The following is a 12,776-nucleotide window of genomic DNA, read 5'->3' on the forward strand; positions in this document are numbered from 1 at the left end:
GTGTGTCCCAGTTTACAGAATACTTCAGAGTAGTTATATGATAAAAAATGGATCTGTTTTAATGAAGTGGCAATGCAAACCTGCAGACTAGTGAAAAGAATTGGATTCTGCTCAAGTAATAAACAATGCAAGTTAATGATGCATTACCAAATTTATTACTAGACTATAGTTGCATATACTTGCTGGAGTTATGACTAGTCCATTAATTCTGTGTGGACCAATGTAAAAAATGTGGCCTAGTTAATCCCACAGTAGATAAGAGGGTTATTATGAACACTGAGTGGGTTAAACCTTCCCACATCCATAGCTAAGAGATGATGTCTACGCTACATAGTTCTATATTTAGTCCGACTTTCCTTTAAAGTGCACCCTGTGTCAATTATCTGCAGGGCATACACATTGTAGCACAACTTGTAATTTTTCCAATGAAACCTAATATGGTTTATTGTATTGTATTGATATGTACAGTATGTCAACTCTATGTCTCACACTATAAACCGGGATAAAAAGGTCATTATATATTGTGTTTTTATTTAATGTCTAGTTTTCAAATATCTACACATTCTTCTATTTCCTCCCAGCACTGGGAAGATAACACAGAAGTGGAGAGGAGCAAAAATGTTTGTAAAAACAGAGAACATGTTATCGACTCAAGCCTAAATTTACAGAACCTGATTAAGAGCTCTGGTTACATTGGCGTCCTGATATGAACATTTCTTGGGTCAACTTACCCACCCACTGGTAGAAAAGCAAAGTGGCTAAATAATTCTGCTGCTTCCCTGATGTCGGCTGGGTCCAATTTAACACTGCAGCTTTGTTTTGGCTCAGTTACTGCTCTCTTTGCAGTCTAGACACAGACGCAGTCGTTGCATGCAGAGCGGATTGTCTTCGGAGTTATGAACCATTTAACAATCGAAACACTGCTTCTGGCTTCAAATCACCAGCCAGTTCTTAGTTTTATTTTCCTTTTTTTTCCCCCTGCTGCTTCTCCATAATTGATTTTGTGTTTGAACTCAGAATTTTATTACCCTGTGAATCATGACCACTAAGACCTCTTCATCAACAACAATGCGATGATTAAAACTCACAGAAACAATAGTTAATAAAAAAAAACAAGTGCAGATGAAGTTAGAATACAGAGCAGCGCAAGTCTCCTGAAAAGGGTAGCTGTCAGAGTTGACATTTACTTTACTTTATGCAGGGTGACATAAAAGTATGATAATATATGTCATCACTTAAAGTCAGCAAATGTCTTTGTTACATTTGAGTGTGGTGATGACAAACTTTTTGTTATAGTGTAATTAGCAATAAGATCATGATGCTTAATGACACAATTGTTCTTCCCATTGAAGCTTCTTTTGTCTGTTCCTAAAGCTATACTTAAGAAAAGTGGCATCTTTAAATGTCTCTCACCTTACGTCTACCGCATCCTCCATTACTGTCATGTCTGTCTTGCATTTGGCTGACGGGTTGATGGCGAGCTCAGCAGGAGGGATGACAAAGCTTTTGCTCAGAGGAAGCCACATTCCTTCTCCCAGGGTGTATGTAAATCTAGAAGAAGACACAGTCACAGAAGTGGGCTTTTTAAAAGTGAAAAGAATGACATGAAGGCAAAGTGAAATAAAATGTTGCTTAAGCATGTACACCTTGTGAGTCTGCAACCTTTGCAATCTGAAGAGACAATTTTTTGCCCTCAGTCAAGCTAAATAAAACTCATTTTTATAGCCTGCTCCTCACCTCTCTTTTTGCTTGGATAATACAAATAGTCTTATCATAGGACTGGTCAGCTGGTCTCACACAGACAAACCTACAGTGTCATAAAAGATCAGGTGATGAATCCTTGATGCCCACAAATAATCTTTACTTTCCTGCGCCCAAAGCACAATCAAAGCTTTCCTCCTTAACATTGAACACAGCACACTTCTCTTGAGAAAATGCAAATGGAAAGGGCAGCTATGCTGAGCTCCACAAAATCCTCCATGCATAACAATTCACAACTTCACACCTATAGTTCAATTAACCCTTTCTTCTCTTTGTGGGGAAACACAACTGGCAAATTGCTGTCACCAAACCAACCGACCACAATCTGGCGAGAGCAGAGTTGACAGACTCCTTTGACTTTCCATGGTGCATGTCAAATGTTACATGACCTTTTCAGAGAAAACTTGATAATCTACTATAGAAAATTTGTTGTTATTTTTGAAAGTGCTAAAATTGTGTTTCCATTGTTAGGTTTCAAAACAAAGAAAAACAAAATATTTGTAAAAAAAATGAATGGATACATTTTTACCTACAGGGTGATGATATTTCTGGAAAAAATTCAAGCACATAGCTTCCAAACTAATGGCAAGAAAAATAGATCTGAAAATGTATTACTTTCTTGTGGATATGCAATTAAATTATTCTGTGTAAGAGCTGAAACACTGCTAAAATCGGAATTTGTTATTATATCAGACCAGTAAGTCGTTCTGTATATTTTTAGCCAATATCAATAAGAATCATTCTGGAAGATTTGGAGAGTCACCAAGTGTGAATAGGAGAATGTGGCTTTTGTCCAAAAAAACAGAATTTCTCCACAGAAAGAAAAGGAAGTTTGAAAAATATTGACAGATTTCCTTCACGGGTTTTTGGCTCTTCAGCTGTAATCTGTCAGGATCTGTGTTTTTCTGTGTTTATTTAGAGTTTTCTGTGTCCTTAAGTCTCTTCGTTGTCCTGTCCTCCCCTTGATTGTTCCCAGGTGTGTCTCGTTTCTGTGATTGCCCTCCCGTGTATTTAACTCCACCTGTGTTCCTTGTTCCTCGTCGGGTCCTCGTCAATGTCTAGCCTATTCGTTGTCAGTGTGTCCTTGTGCCTGCTGCTCGTTGTTTGGACTGTGTTGTTCTGGACTTTATCCATTAAATCATCATATTCATCTTACCTGGGTCCGCTGCGTCTGCCTCACCACCTTCACCGCACCATTTTCATGACATAATCATTGCCACCTTGTCACAGGCATCCAAGTAACCAACCACTTAAGGTCTAAGATTTTTGCTTTGTGTTTACCATAGACATCAATATGGAAACCCTGGCCAAATGCAAAATCATTCCTACACATTACCAATGGTTGACATACACACGGGGATATTCTATGTAAATTTTAAAAGCCACCAAAATTCATTCTTTGTGAAACCAAAAACAACATGTTGCATTAAAAAAAGCAGATTTTTAAAGATTAATGTCTTAATTTCATGAATCATTTCATGTTACAAACTGAAGTAGATTCGGAGTTATTTAATTTGCCTTTAAGCAAAATCATAATTTACTGCATAAAATGGTCCCTTAACAGAGAGAACAAAACCCTGGTAAAATGGGGCCACTCAAGAGTTTCCCCCTGAGACACCAAAACAACAATGAATCTGTAAAAAACACATGCCTGGAACAAAAACATCAAATAATTTTTTTTTGTGCAACAATGGTATCATCAACCTTTCCATTCATAGCAGGTATAACACAGTATTTTAAAGTTTAAGTTAAACATTGTGAGCTGATTAACCTGAAATGTTGTATTAGCCTTGATGAATAATGCATGCCGACTTGTGTTACAAAAGACAGTTTTTTTCCCACAAAATAATCATTTTTATGCTGAATACCTGCATTTCAAAAATTTCAATTGGTCAATTTGCATTTAATAAAAATGCAAGCTTAGCATCTGAAAAGGGCAGGGAAATCAGAGGATTGTGTGAACTACCACTCAGTGCGAACCCAGAGTGATTAAACCACTGCAGAAACGAAACATTTAATTACATAAAGTTACATAATTAATCATCTTGTTTCAAAGTTAAGATTTTAAGAGGATCAAAGTGCAGCTGTTATTTTTATTTAAATAAGGCTTAATTTCAGGAGTTTGTTGTTGGAACTACGTTTTCTAAAAGTAGTATTATTTTCATGTTATTCCTCAGGAAACAGTTGCCACATCTTATTTCACTTGCTCCTTTGGGACCGTGCTTGACGGTGGAGCCGAGGTTCCCTGTGATGCAGGATGACGTACAAGGGTGACCACAGGATAAATTAGCTGCCACCTAACGAGCCCTGCTTTATAATGGACAACTTGGGACTTGTGCACTGCCGTACGACGTATTTGCTTCGCTCCAACAGAAACTGGAGGTGGAAAACACTAAGAGTCCTCATGAGGAAACATGTTGGGAGGAAAACATGTTTTCAATCCTTAGAGGAACTCCCTGTGGTTATTACTGAGTGGAAGGCAAGTGTTGTGTGTCTGAATGCTTGCTCTCAGCATTTATCTTCAGTATTTGTTCTGCCTCATTTTGCTTCCTGTAACAATAATTTTGGTAAATAATAATATATGCTTAAGCAAACAAAATTGTGGATGCACAGCTCATCAAAACTTGACTTCAAGTAAAGGTAAAGTTCTGGATATTTTGATAAAATGAGCTAAAGATCCAAATTGGTCAAATTAGGATGACCAGCTGGTTGTGGACATTTTAAAACCTTCGGCTAACTCTGGATGATATGCCAACAGGGAAGACAAACCTTTTAATTCAACTTTGGATCTTTGGGCCATGTTCTTCTACCTGTTCCTGACAAACAGTGCTATCAGTGAGAGTGGTCTAAATGAGCTGAAAAGATTTTGTTGTCATGCAACAAAAAAAGAATGTTCTGTTTTTATTGCTGATCTGCAAAAAAATAAAAATAAATAATATTGCAAAAGGTTAAAAAAAGTTTAATCAATTTTTTCTGGTTTTCCATGGTAATTAGAGCTGTTTTTAAATTCACAGGCTGCATGAACCTGCAGGCTCATAACAATCATCAATAGAGAAACAGTCATAGATATATAGCGATACATGTTATTTGATGGCAGCAAAGCAGAATGTATAATGTAGTCAGATAGAAGTAAGTTTTGTGAAGTTCTTCTTACCTGAAAATGCGATCAGAGGGTTGTTCTCCCATCACAAGATCAAAACCACGCTGGAAGATGGTGTAAGGCCAGGGACTTGCAGGAGGAAAAAATAGATCAGACACAAAGACAACAAAGAGAGGAGAGAGCAAAACTGATTATTAGAATCAAAGTTGGAGAAGTGCAAATTCTTTTTATTTTTTTAGAATACCCATCCTTCTTGTCCAAACTTTCCAAAATCTCAAGCCCTGCTTCTCTGTCTACCAGAGCAACATTCCTTCACAATTCACTCGCAGCACCACAGTGTCTTCTGTGTAAATCAGCAGACTGAAAATGTGTTTTGCAGCAGCTGACATAAAATGTGACTTTGGCTCATATCTATTTACCAGGGGAGTGGATAAGAGGCGATGACAGAATGAGACAGAGGAAGGAAGACGCACAGTAAAAGCGGGAGATACAGATGTAGATGGAAGCAGCAGAAGCTGGGGCGAAAAAAAATAAAAAGGGACAAGCGGTGAGAGTGAGAAAAACATTGTGGGAATGAGACAGATGCCAAGAGGCAGAAGTGAGAGAGGGAGAATGATAGAGATTAATGGGGAGTGGCAGCTCTGGGACTTAACAGTCTGCAAAGTGAAAGCGCAAGAAAGGGAAGTGACAGGGGCCCGATGTCGTTTGGAGCAAACTCCTTCACCACTGTAAGCAAAAAGAACATCAGTAAGGAGGGGGAGCGGCTTCCATGCCATGGGCTACGATCATTAAACATTTAAGTCACCCATGGGTGCCCACTCTGTTACACAGTGACAGGGACACAGGAAAAAGACCAGAGGAACAAGAAGCAGAGATGCACAGTTGGGTGAGCTGAAGGAAATTAGCAAAAAAGAAAAAATGTATAAAATAATACAAACTGTGGCATGAATATAGTCAGAACACAAACGAAAATGTCTGGTCTGCCTGCTGGAAGTCATCGCAGTGTAAGAAATTAGCACAAGCTATTCTTTTCATTGCCACATTTACCCTACAGAGAGATTTTAAGTGGCTCCAGAACTCAGTGGCAATCCACATTATTAAAAAAAAAGAAAGTGAGCCTAATGGGGTATTTAGTTAGTCTATTACATTTCTTAAAAGGTATCCTGTGGAGTTTAAGCCACAAGTGATTTTATCTTTACAAGTTAGTGTTACAATGCAAGTCTCTATAGGTTCTGTGCTTTCTCATAAAAAAAATCAAATAGAAAAAAATTAGAGTGCACTGTATGCATTTTCTTTCTTCTAATATGTGACATTCCAATAAGCAGTAATTAATAATGCTGTTCAATAGTTTTGCTTATTGAACTGCAACAGACAACTTTTCCTTATATAATAGAAATTCAAGCCTTGCCTGGGATGTTCATCAAATGTTTAGGTGTGCGTCCGGAGCAAAATGCTTTGGTGAACCTGGAGTTCTGTTTCCCACTCCTGACATCGTACGGCATGTGGTCACATCGCACTTTGTTTTGATTTATCAAAGCAACATAATAACTCTTGGTTTGATGGGGAGTATGATTCCTTTGTTGTCCCAATGTTCCACCCTGACATGGTAATGAGCAATCACAAATCATCATGAGGCAATTATCATAACTTACCCCTGATTGGGCCCCCACTCACTGCGGATGCAAAGATGTTTGTGGACCGGGTCCTTCATGTAGCCGTCAAGGCAAAGGCATTCTCCTAAAAACACAAAGGCGGTTCTTCAATCATTGTGTTCATTATAGTCAAGCCCTTTTCAAATCACCAAAAAAAATTCCCACTGCTCCTCTTTTGTTTTACTCCAAATATGATCCTCTTGAGGCAACTAGAACACTCATGACCATCTCTTATTCTTAATGAGGTAGTCAACATTGTTAAAAAAAACAAAATGCTTTGCAGTTTTCTTGCAGGAGCATGTGCAATCAAATCTTTCTGTACAATGCGGCTGCTCTCAAGGTGCTGAAAAATAGCCTGTAGCAAATAACATGAGCATGCAGTTCAACCAGAAATAAAATCCCAGATGGTAGCCACACTTAAAAGCAACTTATGGTTTCCTCCTCTGCTTGTACACAATGCAACTGGACCCTCGGCACACCACATGAAGCCCAGTCTCTGGCAATAGTGCACGATATTCGGGCAAGCTATGTGTTAGCTTGAATAAACCCACAGTTGAGATTTAAAAAAAGGCAGAACAGAGCAGACAATGTTCAAAAGAACCACCCTAACACCTTTACTGAGGTTTCAGGCTAGAAGCCTCAGTGCAGTCGAACTAGTATAGTTAAAGCTGCATGTTTATCAGGACAGGGCTGACAAGTTCTATGATGGGGACTGCAGCTATATGCAAAGTGTTTTACTGACTTGATTTGTTGTGTAACTGTTGCACATCTCATTTTGTAAGGTTCCAAGCAACCGTTTCTGCTACGGGGTCAAAGTCCGTCATTGGAGTTGTTCTGAGAATAGTGAACTCAAATAGCAAGGCCCTGTTTGTTTGTGTGTTCCCTGTACTGTGCACACACACGAAAGAAGGTTTTATTTCGCCAAGATCCAAGTGAAGCTCTAAGGTCATTACAATGACTTGGATTATTAAGGACTTTTTATGAACTGGGGAATATAATATTTTTAGCCAAACAGTTTTGGCAGCAACATTTATTCTGCCTGCTCAGTTAGTAAACAAGTTTCCTCCACTCTATGCGACTTTAAATAGCATCGTACACACTTGTTGCGTTGAAGAGGCACATGCAGCATATTAAAAAATCCTATATGTTGCAATGTAGGGCAATGGATCAAAGTTGTATCACTAGGTTATGTTTGCAATTGGCTCGAAGCAATGCCTTGCACAGCACTTTGTTTTTATCCTTTCCTATCATCTACTTGTGTGTAATACACATTAGCGGAAATGTTGCTTTCATTAGCATCATTTGAGTTTGACTGAAAAGTGTCAGCGCAAGACATGAGAGCATGCTTTTAAAAAGCTTCCAAAATGTAGGATACGATTCTGGATATATTTTCATTTGCCACTTTGTCATTTACCATCTGCTAAATGACAAAGTGGCAGCTAAGTGATGCTGCTTCTTTCCCTCCCCCTTTTTTCACATTACCAGAGGTATTGTGAAAATCTCAAAAACAGCAGTGATCTACCAAATATCACTGATACTGAAAAGCAGCTTTACATACTAATAGCCAACAATTAAACAATTTTTTGGACATTAATTCATTTACTCATGCAACAACAGAGTAAAAATGTAAATAAATCAGAACATGGACATTCAGAGGTCTTCTGGGAAGAATTAAGAATCCTGTTTGTTCCCCATTATGCATGATATACAGTATAGTATGAGAAGCTCCTATGTGTATTGAGGAGAATGCACAACACTTTAGTGGCAATGGCTGATTATCACAGTGGCACAGATATAGTAGTTCTAGGTAGAAAGTGAAGGAATAGCAGTATACTGTATGTAACACCTGGGACCAGCACATACTGCAGTGGCATAGTTATGAAGTACTGAAATGAAGACTTTCCACACTGGTCTCTGCTGACAGTGGTGCAATGAAGTTATTACAATGGTGTTGACGACACATTGATGTCTGGCACGACTCTTGCTGCATCCAAAAAGATCTAAACACATCTTTGCGATGACTAAACTTATAAAACACCAGAAAATTACACCACCGGTCAGCTGTGATGGTTTGAGTAAATGAAAGAAGGACCTTTTATTTGCATGTACTTGGTGTGTACATGTCTGGTTGAAGGAGAGAGCACAAGCAGAGTCTCATTGGGGTTTATAATATTGTTGGTCCAAATAAAAAACTGCTTCAAGAAACAGTTTTTCTAACATTTAAGGAACCAATATTAAAATGTGTTCAGTTAATCATTGAGGCCAAAAAGTTGCAGTAAATAGTAAAGCTTTCAGTGTGATTTAAACTTTACTTTTTGTACAATGACGGTTTAAGAGTGTTTGTTCCTAAGCTAATTAGCATAGAAGCTAAATGCTACTTGAGTTATTTTTCTAAGGAATCTACTTACTTGTGAGGCCTTGGACACCATTTCAGTGGAATTGTATTAGGATGTCATGCACCACTGCACATGACTGATGCTCAAAAACATAAACCCAGCGAGTCGCTGGCAACTGCTGCTGAATCCCTTCATTCATGACCCCATGTGGAATTGCTGGACTGGACATAGAGATCAAATGATGCTTGTTAAAAGAGAGAGAGAGAGAGAGAGAGAGAGAGAGAGAGAAAAAAAATCTTGACCATTCAATACCTCTCCAGAGGGGACAAACAAAATATTCATGCTCTGTGTTGGTTTTGTGCTGATAAGTGAAACCTGTTAACAGAGAATAGCATCACCTTATTGTTGCGCTGTCAGCTCCCGGGAGAAAGACACTGACTTAATGTAGTATGATTGATGGAGTCTCATTCCTGGTTTAGAAAGGTTATCCAGGGTAACATGTTTTAACATGATATTTTCTTGCTCAATGGGAGGCACGTGAGAAGCAGGGCCTGGGGTTTTATATACCCATGCTAATGGAAAGGTCAACTGTCAGTTTATGCCAGGAATTCACTTTTAGTGTTTCTGCTACTTATGCTAGTGAATAAAAAGCAAGACAGTTCATTGTTCAGCCTTTTTTTATTCAACATTGGTGTTTAATAGGGAACAGTTGTGCTCAAAAGAATAACTTTTTTGCTCCTGTACTTTGCTGTTAGAACTTTTGGTAGGTGAATAGGGGGAAAAAAAGTCCCATTCAAGATGAGTCTGCAAATAAACTTTAAAGCATGATGTAAGAAGCCTGGCATCACAGGAGCTCCATCTACAAACAGCAAGCGGAGCAGTACACTTTCTGCACTTTTAGGAATCTTTTTTTTTTTCTTCCAGTGTTATTTTCCTCTCACTATGACAGCATATACCTGCTGTCTTTCTCTACCTTTTTATGTATTTGCTACATCAGGAATTACCACAGCAGGATACACAGTGGGGGGTAAGTAGAGGACTCTCCATTTCAAGTGACGGGTTCTATACGTTCATTTTCAAACAAAAACAAATGAAGTTCATATCCAGTTGAAACATCATTAAATTTGTTTCAAATTATTCTGGACTTTATGACAAACATTATTATGTAAGCTCTAGGGTTGAATGTTTCTCTTTTGAGTTATTCTTATAATGGTTTATTTTCCGTTTACTGTTTTCATAATTCTACTACTTTCTTCCCCCATCAGGTGGTTGCATCTTCTACAGTTTTTATTAATGTCTCTTGCACAGTAAGTGAGCATGAAAAGATATTTTAAATTCAGGTGAAGATTTGGGAACCTTGACATGTGATTAATGGTTACAAGTTGATTTCATTGCATCTTTCTTGACAAGAAAAAAAATCAGTTTTAAATATCATCTGGGTATTTTAATAGGTTTAATGTTCTTGCAAATTGATAGTCTATTTCTTTAAACGTATACTTGGAAAAAAAATTGAAAATATTTTAGAAACTGTGACTACTTACTTTTAACCCAGAAAAGGATTTAGAACAAACTTAGAATTTAGCTCATTTTTTAGAAACTGTGGAGTATTCACTTTTAACCCAGAAAAGGAATTAGATTAGTCACTCTTTAGTTTATTTTGTCAGGAACTGTAGAGTACTCACTATTTAGATGCAGAGACCTGAAGCCCAGAGGAGACTTTTGGATCAACATTGTTAGACTATTTTTAGACTCCTGTTCTCCCAACCCAGAAATAGAATTAGACCAGAAGATACTTAGTAACCCTGAACAGGAGCACCTAGTTTACATACTTTAGATCAACATTAGATTATTTTTCTTCTTTTGTTCTTTCCTTTGGTTTGTTATTTTGTTTGTATTTCCTTTTAATTCCTGTAAAGCACTTTGTATTGCCTTGTTGCTGAAAATGTGCTATATAAATAAAATTACCTTTACGCTACTCTGGTAAATGGGCATAAAGAAGCAAGTAAAAAAACAAGTAACATTTATTTGTACAGCACTTTGAAGCAACACACTGTTGCAGTTTAATGCAGGAAGAGAATCTCTAAAAGTATCCAAAAAAAGTTTGATTAAGCAAAGCAGTTTTTAAATTAGTCTTAACCGTGTACACATAGTAAGTTAAACAAAGCTATATTGTAATAGTCAAGTGTCATAGGCAAAAAAGGCGCATTCTAATTTTTAATTTTGTAAAAACGACTTAATAGATTCCAAGCCTGCAGTTAAAGACTATGGGCAGCGGTGGCTTTACTTTGAAAGCAGGATAGATGTTATAGAGCCGGGTCTTTCAAAACTATGTAGCTGAGTGGGTTTAGGATCCCTTTAGGATTTAAATGGATCCTTTAAATCTGGGAGCCAGAGTGAAGAATATAAAATGAGAGTAATTTCAGAACACTTTCTAGATTGTGTTAGTCTGGCAGCAGCATAATGAATAGCTTACAGTTATGAAAGAGATGATTTACAAAGGCTGGTAAGCAAGACAAAGAATTTTAAACTGAATGGCCCAGCTCTGTTTTGTAAGCACAATCAAACTGTTTATTCAAAGTTGAAATTGTCTATATAACTCCATTGCATTGGATTGATTTGGAAATACATTTCTGTGCATGAAATGGATTTGTTTGTGTTTCAAAGTGCATTAAGAGGAGATTGAGCAATAACAAAATAAGTGTGTTCCCCAATGCCACCTGATAATCAGTCTTGCATCTCAGATTACTGCCTCAGATAAAAGGGAAGAAGCTCAGGTTCAGCAAAGGATCAGATGCATGACCAATAATGTTTCCATCTTTAGAGCTTTATTTAAATTTGCAACAACTGTCTCACCTTAACACTTGTCTTCTTAATATCAGTTACCAGGGAATTGAAATCAGTACACAAAGCCATCCAGAAAACCTTTCAGTATTGCAATCCCTTACAGTATATAAAACAATCGTACATATTAACCATAAACTAAAAATCTGAGCCTTTACTTTAAGAGATATGTCGAAGAAACCTTTCCTAACTTTATTAAAAACTAAGCGTATACACAACCAGATACTTTTTTAAAGGTCATCCAGTCTTTGCATTAGGAAAGTGTGGCTAGGATTATATTGTCATAATTTAAGTGCAAAAGTTGAAGTTTTTATTTTTATTTGTTGTAGAAAAGACTGCTTACAAGTCCAAATGCTAACAAAAAAGAATAACAGTAATGGGACAATAATTAAAATTTGTGGAACCCCACAGGTCAGAGTGTTAGAGAAAAAGAAATGTTTTTGCACATACAGAAAAAGTCCTAGGAGAAAACCAGTCTAATGCTGAGCCAAATACAACTAAAACCTCGACACTGTGACTACCATTAGAGTATATATTTTTTGTCAAATGCAACTAACAGAATGTTTCAGACTTTCAAAAAGTCTGTTACTGGGAGTTATTTTAGAAAACCAAGCTGATAAAGGTCACTGATCTGTAATAATCTACAGTGCTTAAGAAGGATCTTAATCTATTTTACACAAAGTTTATAATATCATACTACCAAATAGTCATTTTAAAATTGGACAAAAATGCAATAGAGCTGGACATAAGCTTGAGAATAAAGTTTAATACCAGTGGCAATTTTAGCAATACAACAATGAGAATTGTGGTGCTGCGGCTAAAAAAAAAAAAGAAACATAGCCACACTTTGGGATTAACACTTTTTTTCTCTTATTTTTTTATTCTATGTTCCACCTTATAAAGTGCATGTCATATTTAGGTCAGTCAAGCCTGGAAAAATGCGCAGATAAAAAATCCTTGAACACACACACTCATGTGGGAACCAACAATTGTGTCACAAGTCTGCGCTTCTTCATTAGCCGTTGTGTCACTTGGGCACAAAATTATTCAGCTCATCAAGCAGATGTACGCAAATTGATCCATTAT

At 37.3% G+C, this 12,776-nt stretch overlaps 1 protein-coding gene across 6 annotated transcripts in view; it reads right to left on the bottom strand.

The window, feature by feature from the left end:
• astn1 (astrotactin 1) overlaps positions 1 to 12,776 on the bottom strand; it is a 342,853-nt gene that overhangs the window by 221,277 nt on the left and 108,800 nt on the right. For all 6 annotated transcript variants that reach the window (XM_023335801.1, XM_014476012.2, XM_023335800.1 and 3 more), the window contains 3 exons: positions 6,514 to 6,598; positions 4,916 to 4,990; positions 1,414 to 1,551 (listed from right to left, as the gene is read on the bottom strand). In XM_023335801.1, the coding sequence (XP_023191569.1) occupies positions 1,414 to 1,551; positions 4,916 to 4,990; positions 6,514 to 6,598 (298 nt within the window). The remainder of the gene's footprint in view (positions 1 to 1,413; positions 1,552 to 4,915; positions 4,991 to 6,513; positions 6,599 to 12,776) is intronic.

The sequence above is a fragment of the Xiphophorus maculatus genome, chromosome 6, assembly GCF_002775205.1.
Source record: "Xiphophorus maculatus strain JP 163 A chromosome 6, X_maculatus-5.0-male, whole genome shotgun sequence".
NCBI classification, from domain to species: Eukaryota; Metazoa; Chordata; class Actinopteri; order Cyprinodontiformes; family Poeciliidae; genus Xiphophorus; species Xiphophorus maculatus.